The 17670-nt window shown below is 31.9% G+C and overlaps 3 protein-coding genes across 10 annotated transcripts in view; 2 read left to right on the top strand and 1 right to left on the bottom strand.

Annotated features, from left to right (window-relative positions):
• Positions 1 to 78: 78 nt before the first annotated feature.
• Positions 79 to 2599, bottom strand: LOC131668350 (periodic tryptophan protein 1 homolog). Its single transcript, XM_058942441.1, has 11 exons — positions 2438 to 2599; positions 2319 to 2365; positions 2100 to 2227; positions 1842 to 2021; positions 1670 to 1780; positions 1404 to 1578; positions 1171 to 1329; positions 984 to 1089; positions 793 to 883; positions 480 to 716; positions 79 to 414 (listed from the first exon to the last, which is right to left on the bottom strand). The coding sequence occupies exons 1-11, from the start codon at positions 2528 to 2530 to the stop codon at positions 200 to 202; spliced, it is 1542 nt and encodes a 513-aa protein (XP_058798424.1). The 5' UTR covers positions 2531 to 2599; the 3' UTR covers positions 79 to 199.
• A 783-nt stretch (positions 2600 to 3382) lies between these two features.
• Positions 3383 to 3715, top strand: LOC131668397 (protein Asterix). The gene has a single exon (XM_058942512.1). It carries the CDS (start codon positions 3383 to 3385, stop codon positions 3713 to 3715), a length of 333 nt encoding a protein of 110 aa, XP_058798495.1.
• A 12594-nt stretch (positions 3716 to 16309) lies between these two features.
• Positions 16310 to 17670, top strand: part of LOC131668423 (diacylglycerol lipase-alpha) — a 72703-nt gene continuing 71342 nt past the window's right edge. For 4 of the 8 annotated variants that reach the window (XM_058942566.1, XM_058942568.1, XM_058942565.1 and 1 more), the window contains exon 1: positions 16357 to 16743. The gene's annotated coding sequence lies outside the window, so the exon portion shown is untranslated. The other 4 variants (XM_058942561.1, XM_058942560.1, XM_058942563.1 and 1 more) reach the window with 4 other exon arrangements.

Below are 17670 nucleotides of genomic sequence, written 5' to 3'. Positions count from 1 at the left end.
ATGTAATATGTCAAACATTTTTCATTTTTCAATTGATAAATATAAATTTTTTCTTTCAATATGCCTTATTCTTATAATTCCTTGATTTATTGATATTAATTGATTAATGAAGCAAAAGGAAGACTATTCAATGTACAAAACTAAAAATATTTTCATCTACATATAAGTAATATTCACACGCAAATAATATTAATTTTGTCTATTTGACATTACGATTACGATGTCTAGGCTTCTTTTTTGTTTTAGTCAATTTGGAAATTTTTTTTGCTTCCAAATTAATTGTGCTCATATTTTCTGTAATATCCATTAGTTCTGTATTTCCTGATTCATCCTTATTTTCTACATGACTTGATTCTGCCAAGGCCACTGGTGGAATAAAGTTCTTGACTTTACGATTCTTAAAATGTTCAGCAACTACAAATAAAACTCATGATTAATAATGCCTGAATAAAACAAAATTTCAAAATAACATTACATACCTTTATCTAATCTCGATGCGTTGAATAGACTGAGATGATGAGCCTTGTTATCTCCCCCAATAGCAAAAGTAAAAGGACTATCACAGTTTGCTTCAAGACACATAATTTGACCCACATTTGTTTGCTTTTCAGCAACCAATTGAGGTTCCAAGTAATTTATTACATCCCAAATTTTTAATGTCCCATCTTTATTAGAGCTTAATAATAATCCCGGACAAGATACGCTCATTGATAAACCTGAAAATGAATTATGATGTCTTGTGACACTCGATCGAAATAATTTGTAATTAATAATAGGATGTTTTTTCAATACCAGCCATTTCCTCCTCTTGCACTTTTTTCTGCCATAGAGCTTTATCTTGTCTAATGTCTATACACTCGAGATAACCGTTATCAGTACTTATCTATTATAATTTTACATTTAAAAAATTAATTTATTTTTCATAATTTATTATAAAATTTATCAATATTACATAGAACCAATAAAATAGTAATAATACTTACGAAACATATGTTTGAATCAAAATGATTCCATAAAACTCTCTCAACTTCTCCAGAAGCTAACCATGTTTTAGCAGTTTCAGAGTTGCAGTCATACAATCGTACTTTCCTGGATAAAATAATAGATTATTTGTTGAAAATTCCAAGTATTAAAATATTTGTAAAAGTATTATAAATTTACAAGTCTTACTTATCCATGCATCCAGTAAGCAATATATGAGATTCTGTCTCATGCCATTTAATAGATTGAACTACATTTTCAAATGATGTCAATTTTGTACTAGGTGTACCAAATTCTAAATCCCACAAAATAACAGTTTTATCAGCTGATCCACTGGCTAAAATATGACTAAAATAAAGTAAATTTATTTTTATTCAAAGTCACCTCAAATAATGATTGTTAATGTAATATTAAAAATGTACTTTAGTGATGTATTCCATGCTATATCTAGTACAGAATTTTTGTGTCCAACATGCTTTATATTCTTTTTTTTGTTGGATTTTTTACCTAGTTGAAAAACTGGATCAACACTTCCAACTATATCCAAGTCCCAAACATCTATAACTGAACTATAGTTTCCAATGGCACAAAAATTAACTGTTTAAAAACAAAATGATCAATTAATAGCTTGTGTAAACTAGTAATAGACTACTAGTAACAACTCCTAAAGTAATTTCAATTTTTATACCTGGTTTCAATATATCTGATGGATCAAAATTCAACCATTCAAAGCACAATGGAATATATTGTAGATCATTATGATGATGACAATAGAACGATTGTTCTTCTTCATTATATACTAAAATGAAAAATGGCATATTATAGTTATATCACTGGTTATTTTCAGCATAATTTCTTACCATATACTTCTAAAACACACTCATCATCTTTGAGATGTCCTACTAGAAGGAGATTATCACTAGATTTTATAATATCATCTTCTTTTTCTGAATCTTCATCATCACTATCACCTGTAGTAATAAATGGATCTCTGCCATCAATAACTGCAATATTATCTATACGACATAAAATGTCATCAGCTGAAAGCATAAAAAATGTACCAATATCAAAATGTATATGCTGCTCATTTCATATTATTCTATAATAATGTCACTTACGTTCTTCATCATATTTGTTAAAATCAAATTCATCAGTAACATTTACTGAACCATCCTTCATTTCTTCATCTTTTACAACTGTAAAAGTTCCATTTTCCTGATCACTATTATCCTCATCTTTCATTTGCCTAGAAATATGCAAAGTAAATTAATTGTATGATAAATCAAAATAATAAAATATAATCTAAAAGTAGATTTTACAGAAAATAAATATCTTACTCTGTAGTTTTCAAGATGCTCTGCAATTCTTGAACTGATAATTCAACCTGAAATATAACTTTATATAGTTTTAACCAAAATATTTTTAAATGTTTACTGAAAAGAATTAAAATTCTAACCTTATCAGGCACTGAAGCAGCTACTCCCCTTTTTACCCATGCTAAGCATGTAATATAATGATTTTTCTTTGATTCAGATTCGTCGTCACTCATTTTGATATTATATTAACTATATTATTAATAATAATGTTTTTATCACTCTAAAAATGACCACAATTTATAATCGAGTTTACCACGTGTAGTTTGTATTCCGACAACTTGTCAATCGGAAAGACACAGCAATATAGTGAAAAAATACCGTCATGAAACATACATATCTAGGTATGTTTTATGACGATAAACTTCATTGCATTGCTCTCTGTCTTTTTTCAACTAATGAATATTGCTTGAGAGGAACGACTTAAGGTATATTTACTTATATCGCTTTTGCTGCTGTTGAAAAGGTAATATGCTCTTCCAATCGGAGTAAATCTTGTACGGAACGTTCCAATCGATCAGCTGTTGTGTTTCGTACTTGCGTGCGTATATGGGTGTAACTCAAATAAATTTAGAGCAGTTTAATTTTCTATAAAAGCAAGTAATTGATAATTATATTCTACTATAATTTAGTCTGGAAAACAGAATTTCATATTCAACAAAAGTAAGTTATCTTTCAATGTAATATTTCTATGTAGAGTTTATTTGTATAAATTAACTGTAGAATATTATGAGCACATGTATAGTTTGAAATATTGAAAAATTAAAGAAAATTTATTTTCGAGTTTACCATCGTATAATGAATACTGTGTTATTAAGTAATCTAAATGTGTTAATTTAATAATAATTGAAAAATGTAATTATATGTATTATTTTATATTAATAGTTTATAGAATACTTTATCGATATAGGTATGTCTGTTGAATAATTTTTTTGCTCCAAATGTTCCAATAAAAATGTATTTCTAAATTCATATTAGAATAAATTAAATAATATGAATTTATAAATAATAGTACATATTTATACAGAATGAACAGTTCATCAGATCCTCGTCGTCCAGACAAAGAAATTCGCTACAGACCATCAGCAGCAAGCAATCAAACTCAGTCTGGTGATGATTTAACACCAGATTACATGAACATCCTTGGAATGATTTTTAGTATGTGTGGCTTGATGATGAGGTTAAAATGGTGTGCATGGGTAGCACTGTACTGTTCCTGTATTAGTTTTGCTAATTCAAGAGTCAGTGACGATACAAAACAAATTCTTAGCAGCTTCATGTTATCAATATCGGCTGTAGTAATGTCTTATTTGCAAAATCCACAGCCAATGACTCCACCATGGGCAAGTGCAATACAGTGAAGTGTTGAGACAGTTAATATTTGATTATAAGAGAAAAAATTTTAAAAGAATGAATTTTTTACAAATGTATACAAGTCTTTTATTGGTTCATTTAGCAATTTCTGATGTAAATAAATTTACTAGATATAATTGCAATAGAATGAAATAGAGTTATGAGAATATTTGTACTTTTATAGATTCATAATTTGTTTAACAAACAATTGTTTAAATGAATAAGATATGTAATAATTATTAATAAAAAACTGATTAAAAAAAATGCAGTAAATACAATTCTTTTACTGTTCAACAGTAATGCAAAGTGATATATAAATAACAATGAGACTTCATGTCAAGCTCGAATGCTAATTAACTTGAAAATGTTGCAAACTGAATGGAAATTGATGAAAGGCATATTCAAAGTCCAATAAATTCGCCAGTCAGAAATAGAAGGCATTTGAACATAATTCACACTCATGCACACGTGCACACACACACATACACACACATTGCATATTATTCCTGCGGGTGGTTTTGACTTTTCTAAACACTGCACTCTATCCCTTCACACAGTTAGTAGCATAGTCTGGCAGCTATTGACTAAAGCCTGGTCTATTGTTGCCGAGGCATTGTAAAGCATTTGATTGACAGAGCGCTACATGCACACGAGCGATTAAATAAGTACAACTTTTTTTACTCTCTCTCGATTAGAACAATGCTATTCTCTTTTTTCTTCGCATTAAAACTGCGGGGTTTTGAGGCGTGAGCATGTTACAGACGAGTTCACGCGTTGCCTTTGTGTGGCGTTTGGGAATGTAGCTATTGAATGGCTTTTAACGTACGAATTCAAAGTCTATAGAAAGCAAAAAAGAAAGATGGACAGATTTGTAAAGTTTGTCAAGGCTGCGTGATATAGTCGGTTCATGTATTTGAAATATGTTGAGTAATGAATTATGTAGCTTAATCGTTTTCGAGAGATGTTAAGAAAGCGAAGCACGTAGCAAAGTTGTCGCGGGCTTACGTTTTTTGCCTTCTCTGTGAAAAATAAAAAAAACATGACATTACGACTTGCCAGTGGAAAATTTAGTTCTGTGAATTTTAGAGTCGATCTATCCACGAAATCGCTTGGCGCACACATAAATTTTAGAAACTGCTGAAGATTTCGTTTGTCATTACGCGCGAAACGCTTTTATTCCGAGTGGAATTGACGAGGAAAGAGATAGCTTGATTCATTTGATATAAAATTATTGCAATATACTTATACAACATCAATTGTATGTGTAATTGTGTGTGTTTGATAGCATTAGAAAATATTCATTTTTAACACAAAAATTGTCTTTTCTGCGTACGTGTCATTAAATATACCTATAAATAACTTCTTCAAAGAAACATTAGTCGATAATTAGTCAATTCGATAATAATATAATTATTCTTAATCATACTTTTGAAATAGAACACGTATAATTAATTAATATCAGTATATATGCATGTACAATAATAAATATAACGAACTATCATTTCTTCAATCCATTGTTTTTATCTGATGATCGTTTCAGGATTGGTTTAGTTTCCGCTTTCTGTGGTAATTTAAAATCAAATTATACTGAAACGAATATTAAGGATCAATCGATATAAGCATTATTAGCATCTAAATTTAAATCATGCTTACAAAAAGCTCAGACGAGAAGTAAATTAATGAACTTTTCACTAGAAGATTAATGTTGGCTAATTTATAAATATATTTTAATATTTTATATGAATTGTGGTTCTACCATTCAAAAATTAATAAACGAATAAGATGTATTGCTTTTTTATCAATAAATTTTACATTCATGTATTTATTGAGAAGTTAAAGCTCTCTTTATACTTTATGTTACGAACTTTTAAATGTATTTTTCTTTTCGCAGGTCATGTACAGTACCGGGGATTTCATCGTTGTGAAAAATATCGCAAAAGTGTTATATATCTTGTTGGCGATTTGATGCAATATACTTCCAATGTATTATAAAGACGAAAAGGTATTGATTACCATGATAAATTTAAATTTCTAATTAAAGGTTAAAACGGATGTGCTTTGGAATTCAGTACGAGCAGACATATTTACATGCTGATCCATGCACGAGCGACTTCGAAATCGATGATAACTCAATTACAGGGTCTAGTCCCAAATAAATAGATATACCGCGAGCTGAATAGCGAGTGCAATATCGAGACGTGGTCAATTAATCATTCACAGACTTATGCTAAAGACATCCCAATTTTTACTGTCTATAATTCACCAGTTTCAAGCTATCAAACGTTATTGAAAAGTGTCATGCCGGAAAAGAGATCAGGGCATCATCGACTGTGTCAGCAATCTAAATCTCTCAGATTATACCGAACCCGGCCTATATTCTAAATTCAAATACAAGCCAGACTTAAGTGCTATGCTGATTAATAAAAATTTATGCCTAAAAATAGCCCAATTTATCAAAAAGTAGAAATTAAAATGTATAAATATTCATCTAACCTACAACTTAATTACAAAAAACTACTATTGTAAATCTCAACGTAACACACACCTACAATACGATTAAGTTAAATTATTGTATGCCTTGTAACTGCACTGTTAATATTCATTCTAGTTAAAGTTAAAAGTTTTATGATTAGTTTTGAGTTAATAATTTTTTGACAACGAGTTTTAAATTTCATGTATATTTGCTTAGAAGCGAAAATTATATGAGTCGTTTAATCCGTTTGAAGCAATATCTGTGACGGAGAGGACGCAAAAATCTTAATTTCATTGTTCCAAAAAGGATTATTTTTTCTTTACTTTCTGCGTTGTAAGTTTAACACATTGTTTCTTTTCGCACACCATATCGATGTAAAATAATGATCCACTGTGTGGTTTAGCTTATACCTTAACATCTTGTGTCGTTTTAGTTACGATATGATTGCAAGATAGCGTTGTTACCGAAGAAAATTTAAGCAATCATTTTCCGTATTACTATGAGCCATGATTCCTAATGAATTTATCTGTTGCATCTCTGCATGTTTGCATATAATTTGTGTATATTTACCAGTAGCGTTTCTTTACTTCATAACATGCATTGTCGTCTCTGTTAGTCATGTTTGTGGAACCCATAACATCGCTTAGTATGTGGTTCTTCAAGTGTCATATTCGAGGTAATACCAAATTCTATTAACTTTGTATCAATATAGTTAAATAAATGTTGTAAAATCTTTTGTATGATCAGAATCGATGCTACCAAAAAACATAAAGAATTAAGCATTATAGCATTATTAATCGTATATTCTATGTAATAACGAATCTAAAAGAATACAAACATTGATATGATTATATTTTCTGTTTTTCATTTTTCTAAAAAGAGAATAATTAAAATATTTTTTTCGAGTTACGTTCTATTTAATATAAAGAATTGAAAATGATTAAGGAAGTATTCGGTCATGACATGTTCATATTACAACTATTGGATTTGACCATAATTAGTGTCTTATACACAGAGTGCGTTTTTGAGTGAGCTTTATTTACGACCTCAGTTTTGTATCAATATTATGTTAAGACAACTATATTTTATTTTTAGATTTTGAATGATAAATTTGACAAGTAAGTTATAATTTTTATATAGCTACGTGAGTATACATGAAGTAATTTTTTATTTTAAAGAAATTGCGCTTATCAATTGAATATTTAGATTTTGATTAATTTAATTGTATCTAAATTAAATAGATATTTTTTCCTATGGTATTTAAAAAAAACGCTGCCAGCTGCTCTAGCGGTGTGCTTCCTTGGAATTTTTGTTATTTACGTTTGTGTTTACGTTATTAATCGTTTTTATATTCATTGTATTTCATTGAATATAGTATATTTCATACAGCAATTATGAAATAATTGGTTACATGCATAATTTTATTGCAACTATAATGTAACATTATGTTTTTTATAAAATTTTTGAAAATAGGTTTCTTCTAAGTACTATATCTTTTGATATACATCGATTACTCAATCATGCGATGATTCATTTAAAAGCTACTTGTAAAAGCTTTAAAACAAGCTGTCATATGACGAAAAATACGTTCTCAATCAAAAGTTATAGCAATTTTACAGAAAAATCACTTTTTAAAAATTGACATCTTTTTCCTAAAAATGGGTATAAAATATTTTTTAAGTCGGTTATTGGCCTTAAAAAATATTTTCCCACCTACCTTCCATCATAACAAAATATATGAAAAAAGTCTCATCAAAATCTATCGACTGGAATATTCATGGCGATTGACAGAACACACACACACATACACTCATATATCCCCACGGACAGACGTCATCAAAATATGACTTTGACGATGATTCTGAGCTTCTGACAATAATTCTATGATAAAATATCAATTTACACAGTTTCAGGACGTGTAGATCTATCAAAAAAAAAAACAAGAATGGAACCGCGAACGATAAAATTAAAAAAATTACAGCGAAAAAGGAAAAGTTATTAAAAAAACCGAAAACAAAGCTTCCTTTCCAAGGAAGCAAAAAGTGAAAAGGCATTTTTTGACATTTGTCTGGCATAAATCTCATAAAATGGAAATAATTATTATTGGAGCGTTATGACCATCATTGACAATTTGTGGATCGTAATTTATAATGTTATAATTTCAATATAATAAAAAGTAGTATAAATCTATATTAATTTTTAGTAATATTCTTATATACTATTTATCTTTAAGCTGATGATTTTTGTAACGACTGAAAAATAGATACCGTCAAATTATAACAAGTAATTCATTGCTGGTATAGTGTTGCATGATTTTTATGTTTAAAATTTAAATAAATTCATTTTTTGTTACCATGATGTAAAAAACTATGCCAAAAATTCTAATGGATATCTGTTTACTATCCTCTAACTTCTTTCAATATTCGATAGTCTATATTTATAATTTTATTTTATTATGTGGCTGATACATAAACATAATTTAAACGTAACAAATATGACGTCAAATTTTTATACATTATAATTGTCGCTTTCTTCGTAAATGTCTACACGTATGCTGTACAATAGAGGTAGTTCTCATATGGTCGGCGTTGCTCGAAGTAGCAAATAATGTAACATATAATAATGTAACATTTCATTTTTTCATAAATCATGTTTCCACGGAAACTTGTATAATAACGTGCAAAATATTGCAAAAAATATAATTATATATCGTTTTTTAGCATTTTTAAATATAAATCTACAATGTCAGATCGTGAATATAATGATCGCATTTTTCATTTACTTGATTAATCATTGGATCGAAAAAACTTTATTTTTTATTATTTCTTCAATGCATTTTTTTCAAAGTTGATAATTTTTGATAAATAATATTTATCGTGCCGATATGTTAATTTAAAAACATAAATTATAAAATTTATATCGCGTAAAAATTCAAGTTAAGGGTGTTTTGTGATAAGCGTCGCTAGATGGCAACTGAATTTTAAAGTAATTCATACCTAATAGGAGAACAAATAATGAACTTAACGAAAGATGCACGTTTTCAATTTTATTAAATCCTCAAAAAATATTACGAATTTTGGCTTAACTTGCCAGTTATAAGCTGATTAACAGATAGCATGCGCTATAAATCGTATGATATACCCAACAACATTTTTATTGGTAAAATAAAGTTTCAATAACAAGCCTCAGTTATTTCTTTTTTCAGTAATAGGATATATTTCCTATTATACATAGTTTTAATTATCTAAAAACACACAGCAATCGAAAATTACATGAAAATGGTGTCGTTAAAAAATTCATATTTCATTGTCTATTCAGACGTAAAGAAGCAAATCAAGAAAAAAAAACCCGACTACTATAAATTAATGCAGCGCGTGTGCAATAGGATACAAATGCCCAAGAGCGCATTTCGTACAAAAAAACATGCGTCGACGACAAATTATGATCTGCTCGTAGGTTTCCCCTCCGGATCTAGCTTTTGTACTATGGGGTGATAGTTGTCGTTCGCTTTTTGTGTACACCTCCTCCTCTCCCTGAATCCAGACTCACGTACAACAACGTCTGTATTTTGTGAAAAAACAAAGATTTTCCTTGCTTTTGCGTTCGCGGCAGAATTAATGATGTATGTCGTCATAGCCGCAGGTTTTTCGAGTATTCCAGAGCAGTGGCTGTGGAGATTTCGATTGCTTAAAGGCTTTCCGTATCTCCAGTAGACCGAAAGCTGTGATTAAAAACACATGCAATACAAAATTTACTTTGGTCGGCATGTGTCCTGTTGTTACTAGTGGACATGTATGCCGACACCAACATTGGAACTAATTTCATTTTAAAGAAAATTTTAACCTTATCAAAAACTACGGCCGACTTACAAGAACAACAAATTATCAACGATATTGGAGAGATCGTCTCCTTACGTTGATAAATTTAACGAATTTCTACAAGACTACATCTTAAATTATGTTTGAATCTGTTAAGGTACCGACATAAACCGAAAGTAAACTGATATAGACAAGTTGGTATTATTTCATTTGTTAATTTTTCTTTATGGAGAAAGAATGTCATCCTTTTTACTTTCGTTATTGCATCTTTTATTGTAAGAAATATTAAGGTTGTAAGAAATATTAATTGAGAGTGAATTATAAACCTCGTAGTTGTGCACTATAGGTTTCAGTTAGTCTTTTTAAGACGGTCCTTCGGTATAGACGTGCCTTTCCTCGTACACTATGATAATAAATTCTTTCTGGTTTAAAATATAATTTTTAATTATTTTAATTGATAAATAATACCATAATCCTTGATTTATCAATATTGTACTGAATAAAATTGCATATGTGTAGGTAATAAAGTTTGCATAGATGCTTTTTACTCTTTCTTCTCTCAACTAAAATTTATCTTTATGCTAGACTCAGATACTATAAATAAATTTATTAATTAACAATTAAAAAATCACCATTCAATTATTAGTATATTAAACGTCAGTTTTATTTGACTTCAATCCAAATCACAAAAAGCTCATCAGTTTTTTTATATCAATTAATGATTATGTTTTGCTATAACAACCTGCTTTTCAATTATTTTTCGAGCATACTTTTCTACTTCAAACGTTCTTCTAGCACCGGCCTTGCGTTTTTAACACGCCGTTACGCTGTTAGAACGTAGTTCTATTGATAAGAACAGCTGCGGCCCCGAGAGCAATATCTCTCGTACACGCAGCCACATCAGCGCATACGTTGTCTCCCGCGATCACTAATGGATAAAATTAAATGTTTAAATAAACAAAGCGGACGTACTTACAAATAAATTTGTTATGTAAAACTCTTCATTTTCCATCCACTAACAAGATAATAACTTCATCATGGATTACACCATATTGAATTATTATGTTGGATTGATTTATGCATGGATAAAAACTTCACCATGCATAAAAGATAGAATATTAAAGAACCACATACTGAGTCTCGTCTTCTTCTATTAAGTATTTTGCATCTCGAAACATCCAAATTATCTTAAAAGGTGCGCAAAGTACTATTTATATTAGTTGTCACCAATATTTACTAGTAAAAAACGTTGAACAAGCTAATGCACAAGGGTTTTTATTTAACGTACTACTGATGTCAGAAAAAAATATTTCATTTACGAACGTTAATTTAACTAATAATAACAATATCAAACTAGAAATTTTTTCTATTATTTAAAATTCTAAGATCAATCTTCATAATTTTTCGAAATTTCCGTAGTTTCAATAGAAATAGTGTAACGGTTAATTTAGAAATATCTGTAATAATTAAATCGGAAGTTGATTAACTAAAGCAATATGAAAGTTTTTTGATACTTTGAAAGTTGAAAACGAAATAAAACATAGAAGTATCATAAATAATTTTATAATAGAGTTTGAGGATCAAAGTATTCCGCATACCGAAATATCTAAGTCGTCTATTTAGCATGGGTAAATTGATATGCGAACAAAACGAAATAACGATAAAAACGTACGTATACACAATTCAAATCTCCATTAGGATTGCTGTGTAAAATGATGACCCACATATTAAGTTACCGTGCTTAAAATCCTGTTGATGCATACGTGCTCTCTTCGCAGAGGAGGAAAAAATGCACGATAAATACGAGTGGGGCTTTGTATATCGCATATATAACACGATAGATGCATTCATTGACATGCGCGCTTCGCCAAACGACATAAGCTTTATTAGCGTTTTATTTACGGCTCTTTATTAGAGTCGGATTTGTGTAACCAAACGCTACATGCTTCTTCTCAATGTAGATTTACTTTTGCTGCTCGATGACTTATCGCCATGTGTTTCTTTTTTAATTTTTAGCGTTTTTATGTAATTGAAATAATTGCCGGTTTTTTTTTAAATTTACTTTTCATTCATATTTGGACGAACAAACGCTTGAAATATAAATACTGCCATATTTTACTATTAAGTTTATTTCGATCCTTTCGAATATATAAAAAAGAATATACAAATATTATGCAAAAAAATTTAATAAATTTAACGAATTAATAAATCATTCAAATTGATGCTGGATTTTGTTTCAATAAATTGTATTAGTAACAATTAATATTCTTTCAATTAATATTTTCTATCGTCAGATACAATCCATTTCTGGTCTCATTGTCAGTTTACAGGTTAAACATTTTTTTAACATATTCATACGTACTCTCAAGATTTATGTACAAGTTTTCGGGATGGTTTAATTCAGCAACATAATATTCTTAGCTGTAATCCTTTATGCGTTTTCTTGAAACTTTATTACTATTTAATAAATTAGATGAAATATCGGATTACTAAGCAATTAGAAAAATTAATCGAGAATTAATTATTGGCAATAAAAAACAGTAATGGAATTATAATTGATTTTTGGTAGCTGTTTTTTCTATTTCTCAGTTGTCACTCCTATCAAAATAATACGTGAAAATACGTTCTCATTCTAATTATAAATGCTGTGCAAGAGCCTTGACTAGTTACTTGTATTTATAACAATTTTTCTTGATTATTCGCAAATTACACCTCGAGGCAAAAAAGGTGAGCATGAAATTATGTTCCGCTTTTATACTCGAGTTTTCACCCGAAGTCGCATAATGAGGAAACAAAATGAAAAAGAAAATTCGTCAGAGCCCATCCCGGGTAAAAGCTCAGAATTAGTCTGGTAAGTTTAATAAGTTTCTATCGCAAGATGGAATTTGCGGTTGCACTTCTTACATTTTTTTTTGGGCAGACAAAGTAACCTTTTCGTTGCTTCGCAAATTCAGTTAATGAAGTGGCTCCAGTGCAAAGAGCAGACATTTTTTATGCGAAATAATTTTTCACACTTTCATTATTCTTCTTTTGTAAGATGACATTTGAAGAACGAAAAGTTTACTTCATGAAATATTACTGCTTTTTCGTAGGTCAAAAAGTTTGAAGGTTTTTTAATACTTGAAGTGGGGTTGGGTTTCCTAATGAGCTGAATTAGACCTATTCTATGTTCATACAAATAAATTGGTAACTAAGATAACCTCGCAATGTAAAATGAAAAATTAAAAAATACTTTTCGTATTTTTGCGAGAAATAATTTATCATTAGTAATTGATGTTACTATTTTTCTAAAAGATTACATTTTATTCATTATTAACTATCAAGACAGTTGATACATACAAATATTGCGTAATGTCGGACTCGCATGACCGTACGTGAAAGCTTTTCGATGTACTGTTAACAATTTGTAGAATGACTGAACTTCTGCTCTCGTCCCTACTTGAATAAGAAGATGCTGCTACTATTGACTAAATTTTTTTCTCGCAAACTTCACGATGAATAAAAGATATAATATGAAAAAACCACATACTGAGTCTCGTTTTCTTCTACAAGGTATTTTGCATCCCGAAACAACCAAAGCGAATGCCATAAGAGTTTCATCGAGCTGAAACTCCTTCAACGCGTCAGACAAGCGTCTCTGCCTTTTTTCTCGAAAGCAAAGCGAAATAAAAAGCGAGAAGCAACGTTGCGAATAGATAAAAGAGGTCATAATCCGAGGCACCGGGGTGTGCTCGTGGCATCGTATTCGATATACGAGGGGGTGGCAGCCGGTCGCTATAAGGTTTTTCAGTACTCGCGCGCATTAGTCGCCTCTGTGCGCAAGCCGGCACATACAGCTTTCGAAGTCTCCTGGGCGCAGGGTGCAGCTTTGTATACCTGTGTAATTCGATTGTTGTCTATAACTGTGCTAGCTCGAAGCATTGTCCGGTGTCTCGCAACGCAAGCGTGCGGAAGGAATCCTATTGCTGCGCTCGATCGATTTCAACTCCTTTGTAGACGACCATTCATTCAGCTTGGCTCTGAAGCAAATGCATTTACGTAGGTGGGGCAAATTGACGCGCAGCTGTTTGGCTTGAAGGTAATATTCTGGCAATCAAATAGCACTAAGCTTTTTAATTGATCTTCTTTTTGATGACGGCTATACGATTCGGACGATTAATTCGAGCGCAAATAAAACCTCAATGCAGTCGTTACAAGTTGCTATGGATAGTTTATTCGCTGCTGTATTTTACGAGCCACTTTTCATCAAGTAGAGCGAAAAGCGAGAACACGCCGGAAGATTGAAAACTCAGATACACTGCGTCAAAAAAATAAAAATTTATGACATCACCAGGGCAAAAAAAGTCTAGTGAAAGTCTTGCAACAGCTTGCAATGCACAAATTGCGGCGACATCGACGAAGCTTACGCGCGGCCAAAGTCAATAAGTTCGCGAGTTCTCTTTGCGTCCAGAGAGTTCAAACACGCGGAAAGCCAAACAAACGCCGAGTGGCTGGCGTTTTACGCGCGCGCGCAGAGAAAAGGCAGTGCAACAGAAGCAAAAGATAGCAAAAAATGGAAGAAAACAACGAAAGGTATTTCAGAAAATAAAGAGAAAGAGAATACGAGCGGAAGGCTGCAGGTGAACGCCTCGAGGGCATTCAATAAAAAAAGGGCAGCTTCGTACGTCGTTGTGTTCGCGCCAAGCATATCTTCTCTGGACAAACTCTGTTAAAGCGTTTTGCGGGAGCCAAATGCATTTTGCCGTTGATCGGTCTACGATGCAGGATGTGTATACTCATTTTTTTCATGGAGCGTTTCTAGCTTATAAATTAAATTGACTTATTCAGTTTTAAAGCAAACATTTATTTTTGTCTTCCACGTAAGCTTATCGCCAAAGTATTTCGTAGAGAGAAAAAAGAGACCGACCATTATCAAATGTGGCTAGTTGTGTTTGTTCTCCAATGTTACTGATTCAATGTGAGACTAGCTTGGCACACGTTAGTTCAACGGAAATGGCATCAAGTGTCATAAGTAGTAACGAGCTGCTTGCGTTGGGTGACACATGCTCAAGTGCGTTCTGTAAACTTTTGTGTATTATTCAGTTTGAATATAGAGAATGTGATGTATGTTTCAGGCGTATAAGTTTTGTCGAATGAAATAAAATTATTATTTGAGCAATAAATAGACGAAACGATGTGATAACATACGAAAATCGTTTATTACAACAGCATTGTTCCATTTCACTTCAATTTCGTATCGATTTGTCTTGAAGTAATGTGGTCCATTTTCTTCTGGCTTTTAATGAATATTTTAGAGACGGTTCTCGCCCTAGGCAATAAAATTGATTGTTTATTGCCGCGATAAAAAGCTCTCTCAAATAACTTAAAACAATGAAAGAAAAATAATAGTTTTTGCTTAATACCGACAACCTTTGCCACATCGGTAGGCCGGATCCTTTTTCTTTATGGTCCCGCGGCCGTAAAGTTGGATTGTCCTCGCACGCCTAATTACTAAGGTTACTTGCCTCGGATAAAACTTCCATCCATTGCTCTTTATCACCCCTTGACCCCGTAGGCTTCCCTTTCCTGTCGGACTTGCTTGGCCGGATAGCATTTTTTGGTTATTCTGGCTTGAACTAGATTTTATTTTAACTAGAAACGAGACTAGAAAACAACTTGTCTCTCCACGCACGCTCACACTCTCCAATCCGCCGAGTCAAGCGTGAATATCATAAATCCTTGTACTCGATCAATAAAGATATACCTTTGCGAACAATGCATATTTCATTCAGCTCGCTCACCAACCGATCCATGATCAAATCTTTCGTTCTTATATTAAGAACTATTCTTTTTTTAACTAAAGATAAATAAATAAAATCGTTTTTGAGCGATGCAAGAAAGCGTAAAATAGCGTAAAAGAGATTTAAAAATACGCTAGTATGATTATATCGCGGAAAAAAATTCACAATTGGACTTCTCCTTCAGCACTCACATGAGCTTTCTTTATTTTTATGACTTACTTATTTTTAGCGAAATACAGCTAATAGTCGTGTCAATATTAGGTATGTCGTTCACATATTTTAACGTGTTTATCTTTATCAACAATAAAATTACTCCAAAACCTGTTTTGTTTTTTGTTTTTATTTGTCGATACCGCAAGGCAAACGTTTTCTCACAATGTCTACTCGTAAAAGGAAAGGACGATCCCTCGATGACGAAAGGAGGATCCACGCAACGATGCAAACAGTTATATAGCAAATCGACTCGCGTGCACAATATACAGAGGGCGGAGGGTAGGGAGGTCGATCACACGCAGGCGCCACCGCCACCGCAGCAAGGCAGGCCAAAGCCGCATTCAGTACGCTCGAGGTAAGCCACCTCGACGGACACGCGCGCGCCAGCTTCCGTTCCGTATCTGTACGCTTCGCAAGCACGTGTTCCCCCTTTTCTCTTGTCTGGATTACTATTTTCAGCTGTCGAAATCTCCACATCTTTCACGCACGTTGAACAGCCACATACGAGTATTGTGCTTTCTTTGTCTTTCGTACTGTGCGTAGTGCTCGGAGGAAAAGAGATTTTTTTGACGTGTTGCAACGTTTATTAAAGTTGAGTGATTAAGCGACAAGCTCTTTTCGTTCCTTTTCTTTTTAGTAATAAGTCATTTTCTTAGTGCCAGTTGTACAAGTGCTTATTCGAGCGTGCATTTACATGCATTTCAGAGAGATAAATGAAAATCATTTATCCGTCCAACGAAACAGATAACAACGTAAATATAAACTAACTATTTATATTAATTTCATCAGAAATCAAAAACTTTTCTCGTCGATATTTATAAATTCAAAAAAGGAAAACGTGATATTTTCAAAAAATTTGAAGCATTATAACAAAGAAGCAGAACGTTAATAATGCATGCAATATCTTTTTGAATTAACGCGATGCTCATAAATGCACAACTCTAATGTCAAGTATCATCCGCTTGACAGACCACCAGTATCAACAACAATCAGAGTGCCACCTTTTCTTCTGTCGCTCTTTCTTTTTTTCATCATTAATTACAAAGTTTCGGTGGGACAGTGTTTCACTGTCTCAGCGTATAGCGTCACGAAGTGATAATGAAAGTTTGATATGACTACCATTGTGAGCGCGGTCAGGAAGTTTACTCTAGGGCGCCCGGATCAAAAATTAAATTAACTGGAGACGTGCTTTCTCATTCGAATATCTTTGGGGGCTCCCTTTTTGTTAGATGGAAAAACTTTGATTAGACATGCGAATTTCTTTTATTTTGTACAGCGTGATCGACAAGGTTGCGTCGGATAATGTAACTTTTTGCAGTCAAAGCATGAATATGCAAGAACTATGCACATTAGAGATGATGATATATGCTTTTCAATGATACAAGTTATTTAGGATTTTGAAATAAATGTAACAACAACGCCGTCAATCCTTCAAGTTATTTAGCTCACCATACAAATGACTGGCCTAAATACATATTGCAATTAGTTATAATAAAATGTATATCCAATCATGTCACATTTCGTCTTATTCGACTAATACCTAATCTATTATTACTTCACAAAGAAAGGTATACAGTCGATTCTAACAAACATTTTCTTAACAGCAGCCGGCCAGAAATTCCATGTGAAATGTCTATTTTCCGTAATTAAAGGTTCTCTCCACTACAGCTAGCTTGAGA

The sequence above is a fragment of the Phymastichus coffea genome, unplaced genomic scaffold (assembly GCF_024137745.1).
Source record: "Phymastichus coffea isolate CEN01 unplaced genomic scaffold, Cenicafe_Pcof_1.1 PCOF00077, whole genome shotgun sequence".
Taxonomy (NCBI): domain Eukaryota; kingdom Metazoa; phylum Arthropoda; class Insecta; order Hymenoptera; family Eulophidae; genus Phymastichus; species Phymastichus coffea.
The sequence above is the reverse complement of the archived record's forward strand: the minus strand, read 5'-3'. Positions and strand labels throughout refer to the sequence as shown.